Below are 20,217 nucleotides of genomic sequence, written 5' to 3' on the forward strand. Positions count from 1 at the left end.
GACGGTGCTAAGGGCATTGGGATAGGACCAACGAGGAGTCGGGTCACGTACTCATCCCGGATGAGAGCAGATACAGTCCGGATAGTGATTCTGGACGTACACTCATACGGCGAGGGTGGGAAAACATGCGCCCAGGAACCTTGTCAAACGTGATCGTTCACTGCACGCCTATACGCCTCTTTAGAATGACGCATTCTGCAGCGTCCGTCCCGTCCCGCATGACGGATTATAGATGCGGGATGCCTTCATCACAGGGAGTGAAACCAAAGCAGATGTTTACAGTACGACCGAGGCCGCTGTCGGAGATGAAAGCACAGCCTCACGTCTCTGCCAACGGCCGGCAGGGCCCGCTTCCCGAGCACTGCGGATCGACAGCTTCGCCAGAGGTCGCGATCAACAAGCGGACTATTTTCCCACGCCAGTGACGTGGTGATCGAAAATAGTCCCAGAAGATCAATCCGCCGACCGGCCTTATAAGCCAGCCCATCGCCGGCCAGCTGGTACTAACAACAGGCCCATTAGCCTTCTGAATACCGTGGTAAAGGTCCTAAAATCTTTGATCACCACTTTTCCGAGCCGCTGGCGGTGGCTGGGACGATCTGTCCGGAACAGTTAGGATTCGCTTCCAACTGATTAGGACCACAGAGCATGTCAGCAGGGTCTTTTACTCAGCCATTTCGACGCTATCGGTTTTCCTGGACCTGCGAAACGCGTACAACAAGATATGGCAGGACAATCTTGTGTACAAAATGCTGACACCAACGACCATCCACCACATCTATGTCAAGATCGTCGATAATTTCCTCCACGACAGAACCTTGTTGGTTACTCAGCAAGGAAAACGCTCAGCTTACATCATATGTCGATGGGTACCCCTCAAGGCTCTCTGTTGTCTCTCATCCTCTTTAACATTTATGTTAATGATATGTCACTCATCCCACACTACCCCCGGGCGCAGTTCGCCGACGGTACCGTGCTCTATACGATCAGCTGCAACACGGACCAGCTCATTGCTCGCCTGCAGAGGCAGGTGGACCCCACTGCCATCTGGTGTCGATCAGACAAGAGTGCCCTCAATGCCGCTAAAACTACGGCAGTCTACTTCTGCGCCACAACATCACTATTGCAGGGGTCCGGGTCCCATGGTCCCCGGGTACCAAATATCTAGGAGCCCTGATGGATAAAAAACTGCTCTTAAATCGAGATTCAAAATATGTCACCCAAAAAGGACAGAAGCTGATAAAAGCGTTATACGCACTCTTCAACAGCAGGGAACTGAGCTTAGAAACGAAGCTCCGACTGTACCGGATGGTTGTCCACACTTCCCTCACCTACAGCTTCTCTGCATGAGGCACTGTTTGTGCCTCCCAGATGCAGACACTCCAGCGCCCGCAGAATAAGGTGCTTCGACGCAGCCTGCTTGCTCCTCCCCTCACGAGGGTTGTTACGCTCCGTGATGAAACAAACACGGTAACTCTAAAGACGTCCATTCGAGAGAAGGCTTGGCGTCTCTATGACAAAGTGGATGCCCTGCACGACACGGCCACCGGCTTACCTCATATTGGCACCCCGACTCCCAGTACTGGCACCACCACCTTGTTCCTCTCACCATCCTCGAGGAATTGGATTCAGACCATGGCTAACGACAGCCCGGTTACTGCTACTAATAAGGTGTCAGTCTTTATACGGCCACTCAGTATGTGACGTCCATAATACGTCCACCACTTTCAGTACCTATGTAGTTGTGTTCCTTATTGCCTGCTACCTTGAATTTACACTATCAGAGGGTGGCACAGGACATCAAGTCCCACCGCCACACCTAAAACGTGGACTCTAATGATGTCATCGGGATGATGTCATTGTAGGATCGGACAATTTTACAGTTCCATCAAGACAGTAAGACCGAGATCTGCCGGTGACGCTGTACCTTAACCTACTAGAGGGAAAAAAAAGCCAGAGGGCAGTTTGACAAGCCACCCAGACTTTCAGCGATTTGCTACCCCGGCCTCGTCTGCTGCTTGTCCCGGGTAGTCAGGTTCAAAATGGTTCAAATGGCTCTGAGCACTATGGGACTTAACATCTATGGTCATCAGTCCCCTAGAACTTAGAACTACTGAAACCTAACTAACCTAAGGACATCACACAACACCCAGTCATCACGAGGCAGAGAAAATCCCCGACCCCGCCGGGTAGTCAGGAGTGGTAGCTTCGGACTGTGACTCAAGGGTGTCGTGTAATGGTGATGTGGACTCCCTGAACAGCTTTGTGTTAATGCTGTGCCGACCACTTTGTAGTAGTTTTGTTTCCGTTTTTTTTTTTTTTTTTTTTTTTTTTTTTTTTTTTTTTTTTTTTTTTTTTTTTTTTTTTTTTGTGGACTTTCTTGAGTGAGAGACTCGCGAGGAAGACATTTTATTTTGTTACTCTTCTGTTATAAGATCCGAAGTGGGATCTGTTACGCCATTACCAAGGTAGCCTCTGCAGGCCGGCAACACATCTAACATGACAAAGGACCGAGGTATCCTATGCCCAAAGGCGTAAGCAATGGTAAACATCGGATGTTTTGGAAACAGACATTCCGCGTACTACTTCCTGCAGAGGGAGTTCGAGATGGCCTGCAGGAAGTATTACTACAACAACATCTGATTGGCTGACCAGTACTATTTAAAGGCTAGAACCAGCGCCGGACTTCAGTTCACGCCGAAAACCGACCTCATGGACGTCTCCACGGAAGACTACGTCTTCGACATCAGAATAGAACTTGGAATTAAGTGTATGTGTGTTACGACGGACTCTTGTGGGAAATTTAGAAGTTATCTTTTGTTGTCTCTAGTAGGAAATTCTTATAGGATTTGTGATTGTGACTTTTCGTTATTATTCTGTCATTTCCATGTAGACTCACATCACTAAAAGTTGTGTTGTAAAAACGTTCGAATTCTCCATTGCAACAGGATCCATACTTTGTTTCTTGCCTAAATTGTGTTTCGTTTCGACTACACTGTCATCATCAGCCACGTTGTTGATTTTAACCAATAAAAGCATATTGCGGAATATTGTTCGAGTTTTGTCTCTGCTGCCGCAGATACAGTACATTCGGTCGTGGATTCATTTTTATAGGTAACAACGTGTCAGCGCATGAACTGTGCAGGTGGAAAAAAAGAGGACATTCGTCGAGTGGACTGGCCTGCTGATTACCTCGAGTTAAAACCCACTGAGCACATATGGGATACGTGGACACGTATGGGAAGACATACTGCCGCATTTCCACGTACACCAGCGACCACCCAGGATTTGTCAGCCGCGCTGGTGGAGGAGTGGAACGCCCTGCCACAAGAACTTTGTGGCCAGCGTGGGTGATAATCACGCACCCTGTTAAGAACCAAATCCCTCCTTTTGTAATTTCCGGTGGATCATCATAAATCGCGGTGACTTCAGCGCAATTATTCTCTTTAAATAAAAGTATTATTTCAGTTACCTTCTATAATATACTTTCTATGTGTGGTCCAAGTTACGTCAAGCTATCGTCCGAAAGTTACTTTCGACCTTAGGTTCTGCACACCACTGTACATTGTCCAGAACTAATTAGCACCCGCTTTTCCAAATGTAACTGATCCTCCCTACACACTCATAAGGAGAAAAGGAAAAACGTTCTAGGCATTTTAATTGAAGCACAGACGTGCAACCAGTGAGATTATATTAAGAATGTAGCTACTGCTTGGCGTATTGTATTCCTTGGCGACAATGCTTGACGGACTTGGGACGAGAGCAGTTACGACAGATTTAGCCTCGTAAAAAACCTTATACCTGAAGCATTTAAGTAACTCAGAGGACTGACTACTGTAGTGGCGCGAACCCGACGTCTCTGTTCACCACTGCTTATTGCATAAACTTACCGTCTGCACAAGTGTCCGATTACTGCTGACTGTATGATAGGCTACGGATTGCGCGCTAAGGCAACAAAAAGGCGGCAAGCTAAAATGCGTGGTACATACCCTACTTCTGTGGTTGTAGACACCACGCTTAAAGTTGTTAGAAAGCATTCCCTCAGGAAAGAATCAGTCATTTACAAACATTAGTAACGAAAACAACTTCATGTAGACCGTAGTTTCCACAAGTAAATTACACACCCCAACAAGTCATGCATCACCTCTTTATTTCGAAATATATAGAACGAAAAAACAGGCTCAGACGCATCCAGATAAATTCATTTGCAATGAGTCCAGATTTTTCTAAAAGAGCAACGACAAAATTGTCTGTTTCAGATAACATTATCGGGAAACAGCGGTCTGTCAGTTAAGTAAAATTAGTAAGGAAACTGCCTCGGTCACACAGCCATTTGTTAAGAATATGACGAGTTTCGCCTTTAGTAGTAGGCCGTCTTCAGATAGTGCACTGTAAAGATAAGAATTATAACTGCTCATTTACATATGGAACTCAGAAACGACTACAAAGAATACACGTTAAAATGATGTTCCGACACCCATCCGGCTGATGATGACGATGACGCTTGGAACAGGTGTGCTGATCCCAGTCGCAAAACCGCTGCTGATAGTTGAGCAACAGCGGGTTAAACAGCGTGAAAGAGGGCGCGCATGAGCCGCACTTCGTCAGAGCCGGACAATGGGGAGCGACTTACATATCGTATGCTAAGATCTGAACGTTCACTTTTCAAAAAACGTATGTACATTTAACTGTAAACTTCTAAAAACAGCAATTTAAATACCCTATGGATATGGGGATCGTTAAAACCAGCTTTATAAATGTTAACTAATAAGCTAACGTAATAACCCAATGGCTAGCATTACAAACACGCTTTCCCATAGCAACTGCTATTCAGTCATCAATTATACACTCCTGGAAATGGAAAAAAGAACACATTGACACCGGTGTGTCAGACCCACCATACTTGCTCCGGACACTGCGAGAGGGCTGTACAAGCAATGATCACACGCACGGCACAGCGGACACACCAGGAACCGCGGTGTTGGCCGTCGAATGGCGCTAGCTGCGCAGCATTTGTGCACCGCCGCCGTCAGTGTCAGCCAGTTTGCCGTGGCATACGGAGCTCCATCGCAGTCTTTAACACTGGTAGCATGCCGCGACAGCGTCGACGGGAACCGTATGTGCAGTTGACGGACTTTGAGCGAGGGCGTATAGTGGGCATGCGGGAGGCCGGGTGGACGTACCGCCGAATTGCTCAACACGTGGGGCGTGAGGTCTCCACAGTACATCGATGTTGTCGCCAGTGGTCGGCGGAAGTTGCACGTGCCCGTCGACCTGGGACCAGACCGCAGCGACGCACGGATGCACGCCAAGACCGTAGGATCCTACGCAGTGCCGTAGGGGACCGCACCGCCACTTCCCAGCAAATTAGGGACACTGTTGCTCCTGGGGTATCGGCGAGGACCATTCGCAACCGTCTCCATGAAGCTGGGCTACGGTCCCGTACACCGTTAGGCCGTCTTCCGCTCACGCCCCAACATCGTGCAGCCCGCCTCCAGTGGTGTCGCGACAGGCGTGAATGGAGGGACGAATGGAGACGTGTCGTCTTCAGCGATGAGAGTCGCTTCTGCCTTGGTGCCAATGATGGTCGTACGCGTGTTTGGCGCCGTGCAGGTGAGCGGCACAATCAGGACTGCATACGACCGAGGCACACAGGGCCAACACCCGGCATCATGGTGTGGGGAGCGATCTCCTACACTGGCCGTACACCACTGGTGATCGTCGAGGGGACACTGAATAGTGCACGGTACATCCAAACCGTCATCGAACCCATCGTTCTACCATTCCTAGACCGGCAAGGGAACTTGCTGTTCCAACAGGACAATGCACGTCCGCATGTATCCCGTGCCACCCAACGTGCTCTAGAAGGTGTAAGTCAACTACCCTGCCCAGCAAGATCTCCGGATCTGTCCCCCATTGAGCATGTTTGGGACTGGATGAAGCGTCGTCTCACGCGGTCTGCACGTCCAGCACGAACGCTGGTCCAACTGAGGCGCCAGGTGGAAATGGCATGGCAAGCCGTTCCACAGGACTACATCCAGCACCTCTACGATCGTCTCCATGGGAGAATAGCAGCCTGCATTGCTGCGAAAGGTGGATATACACTGTACTAGTGCCGACATTGTGCATGCTCTGTTGCCTGTGTCTATGTGCCTGTGGTTCTGTCAGTGTGATCATGTGATGTATCTGACCCCAGGAATGTGTCAATAAAGTTTCCCCTTCCTGGGTCAATGAATTCACGGTGTTCTTATTTCAATTTCCAGGAGTGTATGTTCGTAATAGAATAAGATATAAAAAGTAGCTGTGTAACAATTAAATACACGAATATCCACATTAGCATAATTGGTTTGTTAAAAATACTTCAAAATTGACTAGAAAATTTCAGCACACTGGTACCACTCCTGTTAGCGACGCTATTTGTGGCACAACCTGACTAAAGGACATGACGGAATCTGTCGATAGAATACGTTGTGACACATTAAGGGATCACCAATTTAGTACTGGAGGGAAGAGTCGTGGGCAAAAATCGTAGAGGTGGATCAACAGATGAAAACAGTAAGTATATTCAGAAGGATGTATATTGCAGTACTCATTCGGAGATGAAGTGGCTTGCTTAGGATAAAGTAGCATGGAGAGCTGCATCAAACCATGTCTTTGCACTAAATACGTCGACGACGACGACAACAACAACAACAATCGTCTCCTATGGATGCTGTACCTATCCTTCTGTAGCCTAATCGAGTGCCGACTTCGATTCTGGAACACTCAGTCCACAGTTCCTTTGAGTGAAAAGTCGTAGATACTATTCCACAGACTCGTGCTTTACTTTTAACTGGAATCATGCAACCCTTTCAAGTGCGGTATTCTACACATTGGTAGCGCTTATGGTAACTGCGTTATAGGAGCCCGCCTGATGCTAGTCTCCCATGTGAGTGTAGGATAGACACGCAGAGGTGCGATGATGCAGCGCTGTGGAATGCACTGGACTGATGGGATATCATTAAATTAACAACAATTTATTAGCAAGAGTTTTACAACCAACCTGTCTTTTTCTCAGAGCTGCCTAGCACAGTCCTAGCTGAGCCTGACTTGCACACAGGTGCAGAGCAGCACATCAGCACCTGGGCTCTGGCATTGTTGGGGGTCAGTGCTTCGGACCTGCCGTAGGAGGGTCCGGCGACTGGCGCCTCACTACAGTTCCCCTTGGCTGTGGACGCCTGCCTGAGACTCGGTGCTCTTCATTGCATGGAGCTGCAATTAGGCTCTGCCCCAGAAATCTGCATGCACCTGTTGTCAGTTGTGGAAGGCCGAGCAGCGACGACGGTTCAATCTCGCGTCCGGCCATCCTGATTTAGGTTTTCCGTGATTTCCCATAATCATTCCAGGCAAATGCCGGGATGGTTCCTTTGAAAGGGCACGGCCGATTTCTTCCCCCTCCTTCCCTAATCCGATGAGACCGATGACCTCGCTGTTTGGTCTCTTCCCCAAAACAATCCAGTCAAATCACATCCGAGCAGCGACATGAAGGGCAGCCTAGAGGTGGTACTGGTATTGGCAGGAATTATGACACAGGCGCTCTGCTTCCATATTGAACAGCTCACATACACGTAGATTGGTTCTTCATTAATGGAAGATCGTCCCAGCTCTCATCCCCAGTAAGTCACTATTGTGACTAATGCTTCCATGTTGAACAGTTCAGAAATGGGCAAATTGGTTCTTCAGTCATGGAAGATCGTTCCAGTCCTCATCCACGGTAAGTCACTGTTGTGACTAATGCTCCCATGTTAAACAGTTCATTGGTGGGCAGATTGGTTCTTCATTCTTCGAAGATCACCCCGGCTATCATCCTCGGTAAGTCACTGTTGTGACTTTAAGTTCTGTCCACATACAGATAGCGTACTCGTAGCGGTGGACTCCAAACTGGTGGTGGTTGTAGATACTTCGTTGCATTCACCAGGTCATCTTGCAGCTAGTAGGGCTGGCCCTCCATCGGTATCCGTGATGCAATAGGGTTGGCCTGACTCAGAGTGAGTGGAAGGTTCAAAAATGGTTCAAATGGTTCTAAGCACTATGGGACTTAGCATCTGAGGTCATCAGTCCCCTAGACTCAGAACTACTTAGACCTAACTAACGTAAGGACATCACACACATGCATGCCCGAGGCAGGATTCGAACCTGCGACCGTAGCAGCAGTGCGGTTCCGGACTGAAGCGCCTAGAATCGCTCGGCTACAACGGCCGGCTGAGTCAAAGGGAGGCGAGGGTTTTGCACCAGTCGATGATATTATTCCATCCCCCCCTCCCCCCCCCCCCCCCTTTCGGGTGACGGAATGTGCTCTTATACGAGGTGCATTCAAGTTCTAAGGCCTCCGATTTTTTTTCTAATTAACTACTCACCCTAAATCGATGAAACTGGTGTTACTTCTCGACGTAATCGCCCTGCAGACGTACACATTTTTCACAACGCTGACGCCATGATTCCATGGCAGCGACAAAGGCTTCTTTAGGAGTCTGTTTTGACCACTGGAAAATCGCTGAGGCAATAGCAGCACGGCTGGTGAATGTGCGGCCACGGAGAGTGTCTTTCATTGTTGGAAAAAGCCAAAAGTCACTAGGAGCCAGGTCAGGTGAGTAGGGAGCATGAGGAATCACTTCAGAGTTGTTATCACGAAGAAACTGTTGCGTAGCGTTAGCTCGATGTGCGGGTGCGTTGGCTTGGTGAAACAGCACACGCGCAGCCCTTCCCGGACGTTTTTGTTGCAGTACAGGAAGGAATTTGTTCTTCAAAACATTTTCGTAGGATGCTCTTGTTACCGTAGTGCCCTTTGGAACGCAATGGGTAAGGATTACGCCCTCGCTGTCCCAGAACATGGACACCGTCATTTTTTCGGCACTGGCGGTTACCCGACATTTTTTTGGTGACGGTGAAACTGTGTGCTTCCATTGAGCTGACTGGCGCTTTGTTTCTGGATTGGAAAATGGCATCCACGTCTCATCCATTGTCACAACCGACGAAAAGAAAGTCCCATTCATGCTGTCGTTGCGCGTCAACATTGCTTGGCAACATGCCACACAGGCAGCCATGTGGTCGTCCGTCAGCATTCGTGGCACCCACCTGGATGACACTTTTCGCATTTTCAGGACGTCATGCAGGATTGTGTGCACAGAACCCACAGAAATGCCAACTCTGGAGGCGATCTGTTCAACAGTCATTCGGCGATCCCCCAAAACAATTGTCTCCACTTTCTCGATCATGTCGTCAGACCGGCTTGTGCGAGCCCGAGGTTGTTTCGGTTTGTTGTCACACGATGTTCTGCCTTCATTAAACTGTCGCACCCACGAACGCACTTTCGATACATCCATAACTCCATCACCACATGTCTCCTTGAACTGTCGATGAATTTCAATTGGTTTCATACCACGCAAATTCAGAAAACGAATGATTGCACGCTGTTCAAGTAAGGAAAACGTCGCCATTTTAAGTATTTAAAACAGTTCTCATTCTCGCCGCTGGCGGTAAAATTCCATCTGCCGTATGGTGCTGCCATCTCTGGGACGTATTGACAATGAACGCGGCCTCATTTTAAAACAATGCGCATATTTCTATCTCTTTCCAGTCCGGAGAAAAAAAATCGGAGGCCTTAGAACGTGAATGCACCTCGTAGTCTGAGCCCATCATCGCTCTTGGCTGGCCTAACGTTTAACTTCAGGACTTCAGGCCGTCCTTTATGCAAAGTTTCTAGTCTGCAAGGCGTTCGTGTGTCATCTCTAGCTAGAGTTGCCACAAGTAGTCTCGTAACGGAAGAGTGTTACGTCCGCTTGCCACCGTTGTCTAATCACTGAATCAGGTGTCTCCTGGCGTCTTCTCTCGCACCTGTAAGTTAATAAGCTCCCTGTCAGTTTGTACTTTGGCACTTACGGTGTTAATATCGATTATGCCGTCGTTGCGTACCTGGCAAATGCTAAGAAAATTTTATTCCTGCACGTAATTACTAATCTTCTGTCCAACAGTGTGTATGCTTGGGAACGACGTCAGGGGATCCTGCTCGTTAGACAGATGCGTCAACCACTACACAATTCTGGCGCAGTGGCTTTGGACAACTGTACGGAATATCATACAGCGTCGCACAGACTCTCCAACCATATCGGAACAGCATCCCAGCATTGATCGAAGTGGGGATCCTTCCTGACACCCGGGAATCAAATGAAAGTACATTGTTCAGGAGACCTTTTACGTCTCAAGAATTGTATATATTTATTTATTTATTGTTCAGCTAATTCAGCTTATTCAAGATGCAGCCTCTTTAAGTTATTAAATACATTTTTAAGAGCTTTTTCCATGCATCTCTGTCCGCTGCTATCTTCTGCCAGTTGAAGCCCGCAACTTTCCTGAGTTCCTTATCCGAGCGATCAAGTGGTCTCTCTGGTGGTCTTTTTCCTTTGGGCCTCCTGCCCACTGCCATTTTAGAGTCTTAACCCGTTCTATAATGTCTTTTACTCCTCTTATTGCTCGAATGTCCTCACTTTTCTGTCAATCTTTCTTAGTGAGACCTAACATTGACCTTTCCTTAGTTCTCTGAGCAGTTCTAAGTTTCCTTTTGAAAAATTCATTTAAAGTCCACGTTTCACACCTGTACGTTAAAACCGGTAGGACGCACTGATCAAAAACTCTCTTCTTTATTCAGACTGGAATGTTAAATTTGAAAACTGTTGCATTCCTACCGTATGCCCTCCAACCCAGTTTAATTCGACGAAAAATTTCAGGTTTCAAATCCCCATTTCTGTCAATTATACATTTTGTGTCAATTATATATTATATACATTTTGTGTCAAAGTAATTGAGAGATTGATTTGAAGGACAGGACCAAACAGTGAAGTCATCCTGCATCAACGAATGAAAATTTGTATCAAGGCCGGGATTTGAACCCAGATCTCCATTATGGCACCCTGGCGCAGGGCTTTGTCCGACTGCGTGGACTATCCTAGCATGTCTCTCTCCTCAAGCCTTGAGGCTGTGGCGTGCATGGGAATGTCGACTGAGGAGCAAGGCATGCTAGAAGTGTGTGCTAGGATGGCCTAGTGGCTAGCGCATATGCCTCGTGAGCTGGGTTCGAAACGTGACCCTCGCCCAAATTTTATTTAGTCGCTGCAGTCTACATGATGTTTGAGACTTGAAAAACGTCTCTGGAATGTTACAGTTTCATTTGCCCGTCAGGGGTGCCTTTACAATCGATACAAGAGCAGTGACAGTAGCAACACACCTAGACGTCGTATCGGGATGCTGCAACACTTTGCAGATCTGGATATTGAATACTGTTATGTTGATCAGTGGTTTTATTGACAAATAATGCAAAATATTATTTATGTTAAATTTTGACGGCAAAACATGTGAGATAGTAAGCGAAAGGTGTGCGTTGGGCAGGTGCGCGACAGCTTCAGGGACCTGGAGAGCTGCGGCTACCTGTGGGAGAGCCGCGAGGGCCTGCCGCTGGCGGACCTGGCGTTCTGCGCCGGCTTCTTCACGGTGTACCTGGTGGAGGAGATGGTGCACCTGCTGCTGGACAGCCGGCAGGACCGCAAGCGCCGGCGCCGCCAGCAGCACCAGCAGAGCGCCGAGTGCTCGGCGCACGACAGCGGCGCCATCGCAGACTTCGCCGCCGCCGCCGAGGACGACGAGGAGGAGGAGGCGGACGAGGCGGTGCTCACGCGCACCATGAGCCTGCGCTGCTCGCGCCGCGGCGGCCGGCCCGCCCGCGCCGTGGGCGGCGGGGGCGGCGGCGGCGGCGACGGCACGGTGCCGCCCACGCCGGCGCCCGCGGCGCGCGAGCCGCCGTCGCCGCTGCCCGTGCCGCTGCAGCTGCAGCTGCCGCCCACCGCCGCCGCCAGCGCAACCGCGGGCAGCGGCAGCGGCAGCAACGTCTCCACCCAGGGGCTCATCCGCACCGAGTCCGCTATAGGTGAGTCTCCACTCGCAGCGCCGGCTGCCAGAGACAGTGTGCACGAAATAACTTGTCCCGTAGCTACTCAGACAGGAGAGGGGACAGCGGTAGTGGTGGGATTTCTCCTTAAGGGCAGATGTGTTCATTCGCTTTGGGACACATGAAGTGTTAGTGTAAAACTGCTGTGTGTAGGTGTGATTCGTGGCTATTCAGTGCAAGATCCTGCAGTCTGCACACTGTGCACATCTGTGCATGTCTAGCAAACTAGTGGATCGATGACTTACTTCTTTCACCTATAACTTTATTGACAAAGGTCCCGAACGACTATGTTATATAAACCAGAAATTTTGCCGTTCGTGGACATGATCTTACTCTGACACAATCTTCTCGGGTTATGAGTCACGGCATCCCGTTGATACAACGTTTCGACTAGTTTCCTACTTGTCGTTTTCACGCAAGGTGTTGGGATCTTGTCGAATTTGTTCCTTTATAGCTTCTGGACCTTAGATTCCACTGCGAAGGTGAGCCAGTAGTGTGCCTCCAGAGGTAGCGGGGGCAGCTTTGGCGGGGCCCGGACGTGGGGTCCTGGTGCTGCCTGTCAATTCCACCCACTCATGAATTCACTGATGCGAAAGTAGTGGAGGCAGTGGAAGGAACAGAAAGGTAAAACCGGGATCCGACGACAAGACGCCCCTGAACCTCCTCTGGGGGTTTCTCCACCAATGCCACCACTGGCAACAACCCTTCTGGGTGCTCGGAGAAGCTCGTAGTGCCAGATCAAGACACCGTGTAGGAGATCCTCCCTTGGCGCCACTGGCTTGAGATCAGAAGCCATGAGGTCTAGTGACAGCTGGCTGATGACGCTGGTAGTTGAAGCTGGAGCTACATAGCTGCTTGGCCCGCACGTAGGACCGTGGAGACAGAATCAGCTGTAGTCTGAAGTCTGGAAGCAGTCGTCGTGTGAATGCTAATGGCCGAGTGGCGAATATTTATAGTCGCAGTGCACAGTGACAGTGTAGCCCCTCTGGTCAAGAAGTTGACCATGGAAGCACAGCGTTGTACAACGGCTTGCGGAAATTCAGCCCACCTCTGCGACGGACTGTGGTCCTGCAGCGCGCTTTGCCAGCAGTATTCCAGTACCAGGCAGCTGCCGCAACGATCTGTCCAGCAACACGACTCGTTATCACAAGAAACAATCAAACTCAAAGTTGGAAGAAGGGAAACCAACAATTCTACAGATCTACTACACAGCATTCTTGGTTCCCCTTCTTCCATCCATGAGTCTGATTACTTCTTGAGGTGGTGAATCGTATTGCTGGACCGGTGGTTGCGACATTCTTGAAGTGTCACCCAACCTGTGCGAACTGCGTTAACATTTATATCGTCAGTTAAGGCCACATGTTTGTCGGCAATACATGCAAATTTTTGGGTTTTCATCCGAGTTGTCACTTTCTCTGTACCCGATATTTTGACGACTTATCTAGTTGTCGTTATCAGGTGTCCAGGACATTTTCAATTCTCAGTGAAGACTCAGCAAACTCAAAAACATATAACAATCATTTTCGCTGAGAAAGTCTGAAGGATGGATCGTTTGTTCCAGTTTGAAAGGAACTAGTAATATAGCATCTGTTCCCACGAGGTATACGTCGTCAACTGTAAAGGTAAATTGAAATAACTAGATCTCTCACTCTAAAACTTTCAGCTGACATGTGATTATATTTTCACGCAATATGGATGCACAGATCCTGAGAAATCAGTACCCATAACAACCACCTCTGGCCGTAATAACGGCCTTGATACGCCTGGGCAGTGCGTCAAACAGAGCTTGGATGGCGTGTACAGGTACAGCTGCCCATGCAGCTTCAACACGATACCACAGATTATCAAGGATAGTCACTGGTATATTGTGACGAGCCAGTTGCTCGGCCATCATTGACCAGACGTTTTCAATTGGTGAGACATCTGGGGAATGTGCTGGCTAGGGCAGCAGTCGAACATTTTCTGTATCCAGAAAGGCCCGTACAGGACCTGCAACATGCGGTTTTGCATTATTCTGCTGAAATGTAGGGTTTCGCAGGGATCGAATGAAGGGTAGAGCCACGAGTCGTAACACATCTGCAATTTAACGTCCACTGTTCAAAGTGCCGTCAATGCGAACAAGAGGTGACCCAGACGTGTAACCAGTGGCACCCCATACCATCACGCCGGCTGATACGCCAGTATGGTGATGACGAATACACGCTTCCAATGTGAGTTCACCGGGATGTCGCCAAACACGAATGCGACCATCATCATGGCTGTAAACAGAACCTGGATACATTCGAAAAAATGACGTTTTGCCATTCGTGCACCCAGGTTCGTCGTTGAGTACACCATCGCAGGCGCTCCTGTCTGTGATGCAGCGTCAAGGGTATCCGCAGCCATGGTCTCCGAGCTGATAGTCCATGCTGCTGCAAACGTCTTCGAACTGTTCGTGCAGAAGGTTGTTGTCTTGTAAACGTCCCATCTGTTGACTCAGGGATCGAGACGTGGCTGCACGATGCGTTACAGCCATGCGGATAAGATGCCTGTCATCTCGATTGCTAGTGATACGAGGCCGTTAGTTGCGGCACGGCGTTCCATATGACCCTCCTGAACCCACCGATTCCATATTCTGCTAACAGTCATTGGATCTCGACCAACGCGAGCAGCAATGTCGCGATACGATAAACCGCAATCGCGATAGGCTACAATCCGACCTTTATCAAAGTCGGAAACGTGATGGTACGCATTTCTCCTCCTTACACGAGTCATCACAACAACGTTTCACCAGGCAACGCCGGTCATCTGCTGTTTGTGTATGAGAAATCGGTTGGAAACTTTCCTCATGTCAGCACGTTGTAGGTGTCGCCACCGGTGCCAACCTTGTGTGAATGCTCTGAAAAGCTAATCATTTGCATATCACAGCATCTTCTTCCTGTCGGTTAAATTTCGCGTCTGTAGCACGTCATCTTCGTGGTGTAGCAATTTTAATGGCCAGTAGTGTATACCACTGCAAGAAAAAAAAAGACAACACACCACGAAGGAGTTAAGGAGTTACCCGAGTGGGACGGAAATCAGTAGATGTTTTGTAATTGTACAGACAAACATATGCTTACATTTTCATGAAAATTGAGCAAGTCTGTAACGCGTTGGTCGAGCTCTGGCACTTGTGCAAACTTGGTATTGATTGATTGAGTTTTGGATGTCCTTCTGAGGGGTATCGTGCCAAATTCTGTCCAACGGGCACGTTAGTTCGTCAAAATCCCGAGCTGGCTGGAGGGCCTTGTCCATAATACTCCAAACAATCTCAGTTGGGGAGAAACCCACCGACTTTGCTGGTCAAGGTAGGGCATGCCAAGCACGAAGGCAATCAGCAGAAATTTTTGCCTGTTCGAGCGAGCGTTATCTTGCACCAATGTAATCCCAGGACTGCTTGCCATGAAAAGCAACAAAACGAGGCGTGGTATGTCACGTAAGGGTGTGCTGTAAAGGTGGCGCGGTCGACAACCGAAGGGGTGCTACTGTAAAAGTAATGGCACCTCAGAACATTACCCCTGGTTTTCGGACCATATGTTGGGCTACAGCCGGTTGGAATCCCACCGCTGTCTGGAGCGTCTCCAGACACATATTAGGCCTGGAATCTCATTGATTGGAGTAGAATTGCTTTCAGGTTGAGTCCCACTTTGAATTGAGCCCCGATGATCACTGAAAAAGTGCCTGGAGAGGGTCTGGATAACGGTGGGATACCAGCCTGATTATCGCCGGTTATGGGGCCCCCACCTCCCCATGAACCATGGACCTTGCCGTTGGTGGGGAGGCTTGCGTGCCTCAGCGATACAGATAGCCGTACCGTAGGTGCAACCACAACGGAGGGGTATCTGTTGAGAGGCCAGACAAACGTGTCGTTCCTGAAGAGGGGCAGCAGCCTTTTCAGTAGTCGCAAGGGCAACAGTCTGGATGATTGACTGATCTGGCCTTGTAACAATAACCAAAACGGCCTTGCTGTGCTGGTACTGCGAACGGCTGAAAGCAAGGGGAAACTACAGCCGTAATTTTTCCCGAGGGCATGCAGCTTTACTGTATGATTAAATGATGATGGCGTCCTCTTGGGTAAAATATTCCTGAGGTAAAATAATCCCCCATTCGGATCTCCGGCCGGGGACTACTCAAGAGGACGTCGTTATCAGGAGAAGGAAAACTGGCGTTCTACGGATCGGAGCGTGGAATGTCAGATCCCTTAATCGGGCAGGTAGGTTAGAAAATTTAAGAAGAGAAATGGATAGGTTGAAGTTAGATATAGTGGGAATTAGTGAAGTTCGGTGGCAGGAGGAACAAGACTTCTGGTCAGGTGACTACAGGGTTATAAACACAAAATCAAATAGGGGTAATGCAGGAGTAGGTTTAATAATGAATAGGAAAATAGGAATGCGGGTAAGCTACTACAAACAGCATAGTGAACGCATTATTGTGGCCAAAATAGATACGAAGCCCATACCTACTACAGTAGTACAAGTTTATATGCCAACTAGCTCTGCAGATGACGAAGAAATTGAAGAAATGTATGATGAAATAAAAGAAATTATTCAGATTGTGAAGGGAGACGAAAATTTAATAGTCATGGGTGACTGGAATTCGAGTGTAGGAAAAGGGAGAGAAGGAAACATAGTAGGTGAATATGGATTGGGGATAAGAAATGAAAGAGGAAACAGCCTGGTAGAATTTTGCACAGAGCACAACATAATCATAGCTAACACTTGGTTTAAGAATCATGAAAGAAGGTTGTATACATGGAAGAACCCTGGAGATACTAAAAGGTATCAGATAGATTATATAATGGTAAGACAGAGATTTAGGAACCAGGTTTCAAATTGTAAGACATTTCCAGGGGCAGATGTGGACTCTGACCACAATCTATTGGTTATGACCTGTAGATTAAAACTGAAGAAACTGCAAAAAGGTGGGAATTTAAGGAGATGGGACCTGGATAAACTGAAAGAACCAGAGGTTGTACAGCGTTTCAGGGAGAGCATAGGGGAACAATTGACAGGAATGGGGGAAAGAAATACAGTAGAAGAAAAATGGGTAGCTTTGAGGGATGAAGTAGCGAAGGCAGCAGAGGATCAAGTAGGTAAAAAGACGAGGGCTAGTAGAAATCCTTGGGTAACAGAAGAAATATTGAATTTAATTGATGAAAGGAGAAAATTTAAAAATGCAGTAAATGAAGCAGGCAAAAAGGAATACAAACGTCTCAAAAATGATAACGACAGGAAGTGCAAAATGGCTAAGCAGGGATGGCTAGAGGACAAATGTAAGGATGTAGAGGCCTATCTCACTAGGGGTAAGATAGATACTGCCTACAGGAAAATTAAAGAGACCTTTGGAGATAAGAGAACGACTTGTATGAATATCAAGAGCTCAGATGGAAACCCAGTTCTAAGCAAAGAAGGGAAAGCAGAAAGGTGGATGGAGTATATAGAGGGTCTATACAAGGGCGATGTACTTGAGGACAATATTATGGAAATGGAAGAGGATGTAGATGAAGATGAAATGGGAGATATGATACTGCGTGAAGAGTTTGACAGAGCACTGAAAGACCTGAGCCGAAACAAGGCCCCCGGAGTAGACAACATTCCGTCCTACTGACGGCCTTGGGAGAGCCAGTCCTGACAAAACTCTACCATCTGGTGAGCAAGATGTATGAAACAGCCGAAATATCCTCAGACTTCAAGAAGAATATAATAATTCCAATCCCAAAGAAAGCAGGTGTTGACAGATGTGAAAATTACCGAACTATCAGTTTAATAAGTCACAGCTGCAAAATACTAACACGAATTCTTTACAGACGAATGGAAAAACTAGTAGAAGCCCACCTCGGGGAAGATCAGTTTGGATTCCGTAGAAACACTGGAACACGTGAGGCAATACTGACCTTACGACTTATCTTAGAAGAAAGATTAAGGAAAGGCAAACCTACGTTTCTAGCATTTGTAGACTTAGAGAAAGCTTTTGACAATGTTGACTGGAATACTCTCTTTCAAATTCTAAAGGTGACAGGGGTAAAATACAGGGAGCGAAAGGCTATTTACAATTTTTACAGAAAGCAGATGGCAGTTATAAGAGTCGAGGGGTATGAAAGGGGAAGCAGTGGTTGGCAAGGGAGTAAGACAGGGTTGTAGCCTCTCCCCGATGTTGTTCGATCTGTATATTGAGCAAGCAGTAAAGGAAACAAAAGAAAAATTCGGAGTAGGTATTAAAATCCATGGAGAAGAAATAAAAACTTTGAGGTTCGACGACGACATTGTAATTCTGTCAGAGACAGCAAAGGACTTGGAAGAGCAGTTAAATGGAATGGACAGTGTCTTGAAAGGAGGATATAAGATGAACATCAACAAAAGCAAAACAAGGATAATGGAATGTAGTCTAATTAAGTCGGGTGATGCTGAGGGAATTAGATTAGGAAATGAGACACTTAAAGTAGTAAAGGAGTTTTGCTATTTGGGGAGCAAAATAACTGATGATGGTCGAAGTAGAGAAGATATAAAATGTAGACTGGCAATGGCAAGGAAAGCGTTTCTGAAGAAGAGAAATTTGTTAACTTCGAGAATAGATTTAAGTGTCAGGAAGTCATTTCTGAAAGTATTTGTATGGAGTGTAGCCATGTATGGAAGTGAAACATGGACGATAAATAGTTTGGACAAGAAGAGAATAGAAGCTTTCGAAATGTGGTGCTACAGAAGAATGCTGAAGATTAGATGGGTAGATCACATAACTAATGAGGAAGTATTGAATAGGATTGGGGAGAAGAGAAGTCTGTGGCACAACTTGACCAGAAAAAGGGATCGGTTGGTAGGACATGTTCTGAGGCATCAAGGGATCACCAATTTAGTATTGGAGGGGCAGCGTGGAGGGTAAAAATAGTAGAGGGAGACCAAGAGATGAATACACTAAGAAGATTCAGAAGGATGTAGGTTGCAGTAGGTACTGGGAGGTGAAAAAGCTTTCACAGGATAGAGTAGCATGGAGAGCTGCATCAACCCAGTCTCAGGACTGAAGACTACAACAACAACAACATGGGGTCCCAACAACCATGATTGATGATATGGGGTGCCATTTTATTTCATAGCAAGACCCCTTTGGTTGTCATCCGCAGCACCCTTCCAGCACAGTGGTAAGTCCATGGTATTCTACTCCCCGTGTTGTTGCCCATGATGGCAAGCCATCCTTGGATTACATTTCAGCAAGATAATGTCCGCCCGCAGACGGGGAGAGTTTTTCTATTGCTTGTGTTCGCCTTGCCAACCTCCATCTTGGCCAGAAATTCGCCGGATCTAACCACAATTGAGAACGTTTGGAGCATTATACTCAGTGCTCTCCCACAAGCTCAGGATTTTGACGATCTGACGCACCAATTGCAGAGAATTTGGCACGACATTCCTCAGAAGGAAATCTAACAACTCTGTCAATCAATGCCAAGCCGAATAAATGTTGAACCAACACGCTACTGACTTGCTCAATTTGTGACGCTCTTTCTTTCGAATAAATCATTCAATTAGTCTGAAAATGTAATCATTTGTTTGTCTGTGCGCATAATCAGATTATTCTTTCAGGGTGCGTCTTTTTTTTATCTTGCAGCATACATGTTTCTCCCGGCAAATCGCAGCATATTACATACGTGCGGGTTTCATAATAGTCTGAGAACAAAGTGTTACAGTTTCAAGATGAGATAGAAGAATAAGTGCTGTCTGAATTTGTGTGGAAAAAATTTCCTAAACCTATTATGAGCTGCGTACAGCTTAATTTCCAAGGCTAGGTCTCCTTTCATTCACGTTGCATTTTAATTACCCACACCGCAAAAGGTTAGCAGTATGGTAATGCGTCCCTGAAGTTTTTCTCAGCCAGAACGGCTTTAGAAAGTCCATGGTAACCTGTTCTCTGCAGAACTATTAAGAGAGAATTGTTACGCGCTCTCTATTTATACTTACAAGGGAACCTCCCAATCGCACCCCCCTCAGATTTAGTTATAAGTTGGCACAGTGGATAGGCCTTGAAAAACTGAACACAGATCAATCGAGAAAACAAGAAGAAGTTGTATGGAACTATGAAAAAAGTAAGCAAAATATACAAACTGAGTAGTCCATGTGCACGATAGGCAATATCAAAGACAACTTGAGCGTACGAGCGCCGTGGTCCTGTGGTTAGCGTGAGTCGCTGTGGAACTAGAGGTCCTTGGTTCAAGTCTTCGCTCGAGTGAAAATTTT

At 47.4% G+C, this 20,217-nt stretch overlaps 1 protein-coding gene across 1 annotated transcript in view; it reads left to right on the forward strand.

The window, feature by feature from the left end:
• Window positions 1–20,217, forward strand: part of LOC126456278 (uncharacterized) — a 120,889-nt gene that overhangs the window by 86,658 nt on the left and 14,014 nt on the right. Inside the window, exon 2 of the mRNA XM_050092033.1 lies at window positions 11,422–11,956. Coding sequence (XP_049947990.1) covers window positions 11,422–11,956 — 535 coding nt within the window. The remainder of the gene's footprint in view (window positions 1–11,421; window positions 11,957–20,217) is intronic.

Source organism: Schistocerca serialis, chromosome 1 (assembly GCF_023864345.2).
Source record: "Schistocerca serialis cubense isolate TAMUIC-IGC-003099 chromosome 1, iqSchSeri2.2, whole genome shotgun sequence".
Classification (NCBI taxonomy): Eukaryota; Metazoa; Arthropoda; class Insecta; order Orthoptera; family Acrididae; genus Schistocerca; species Schistocerca serialis.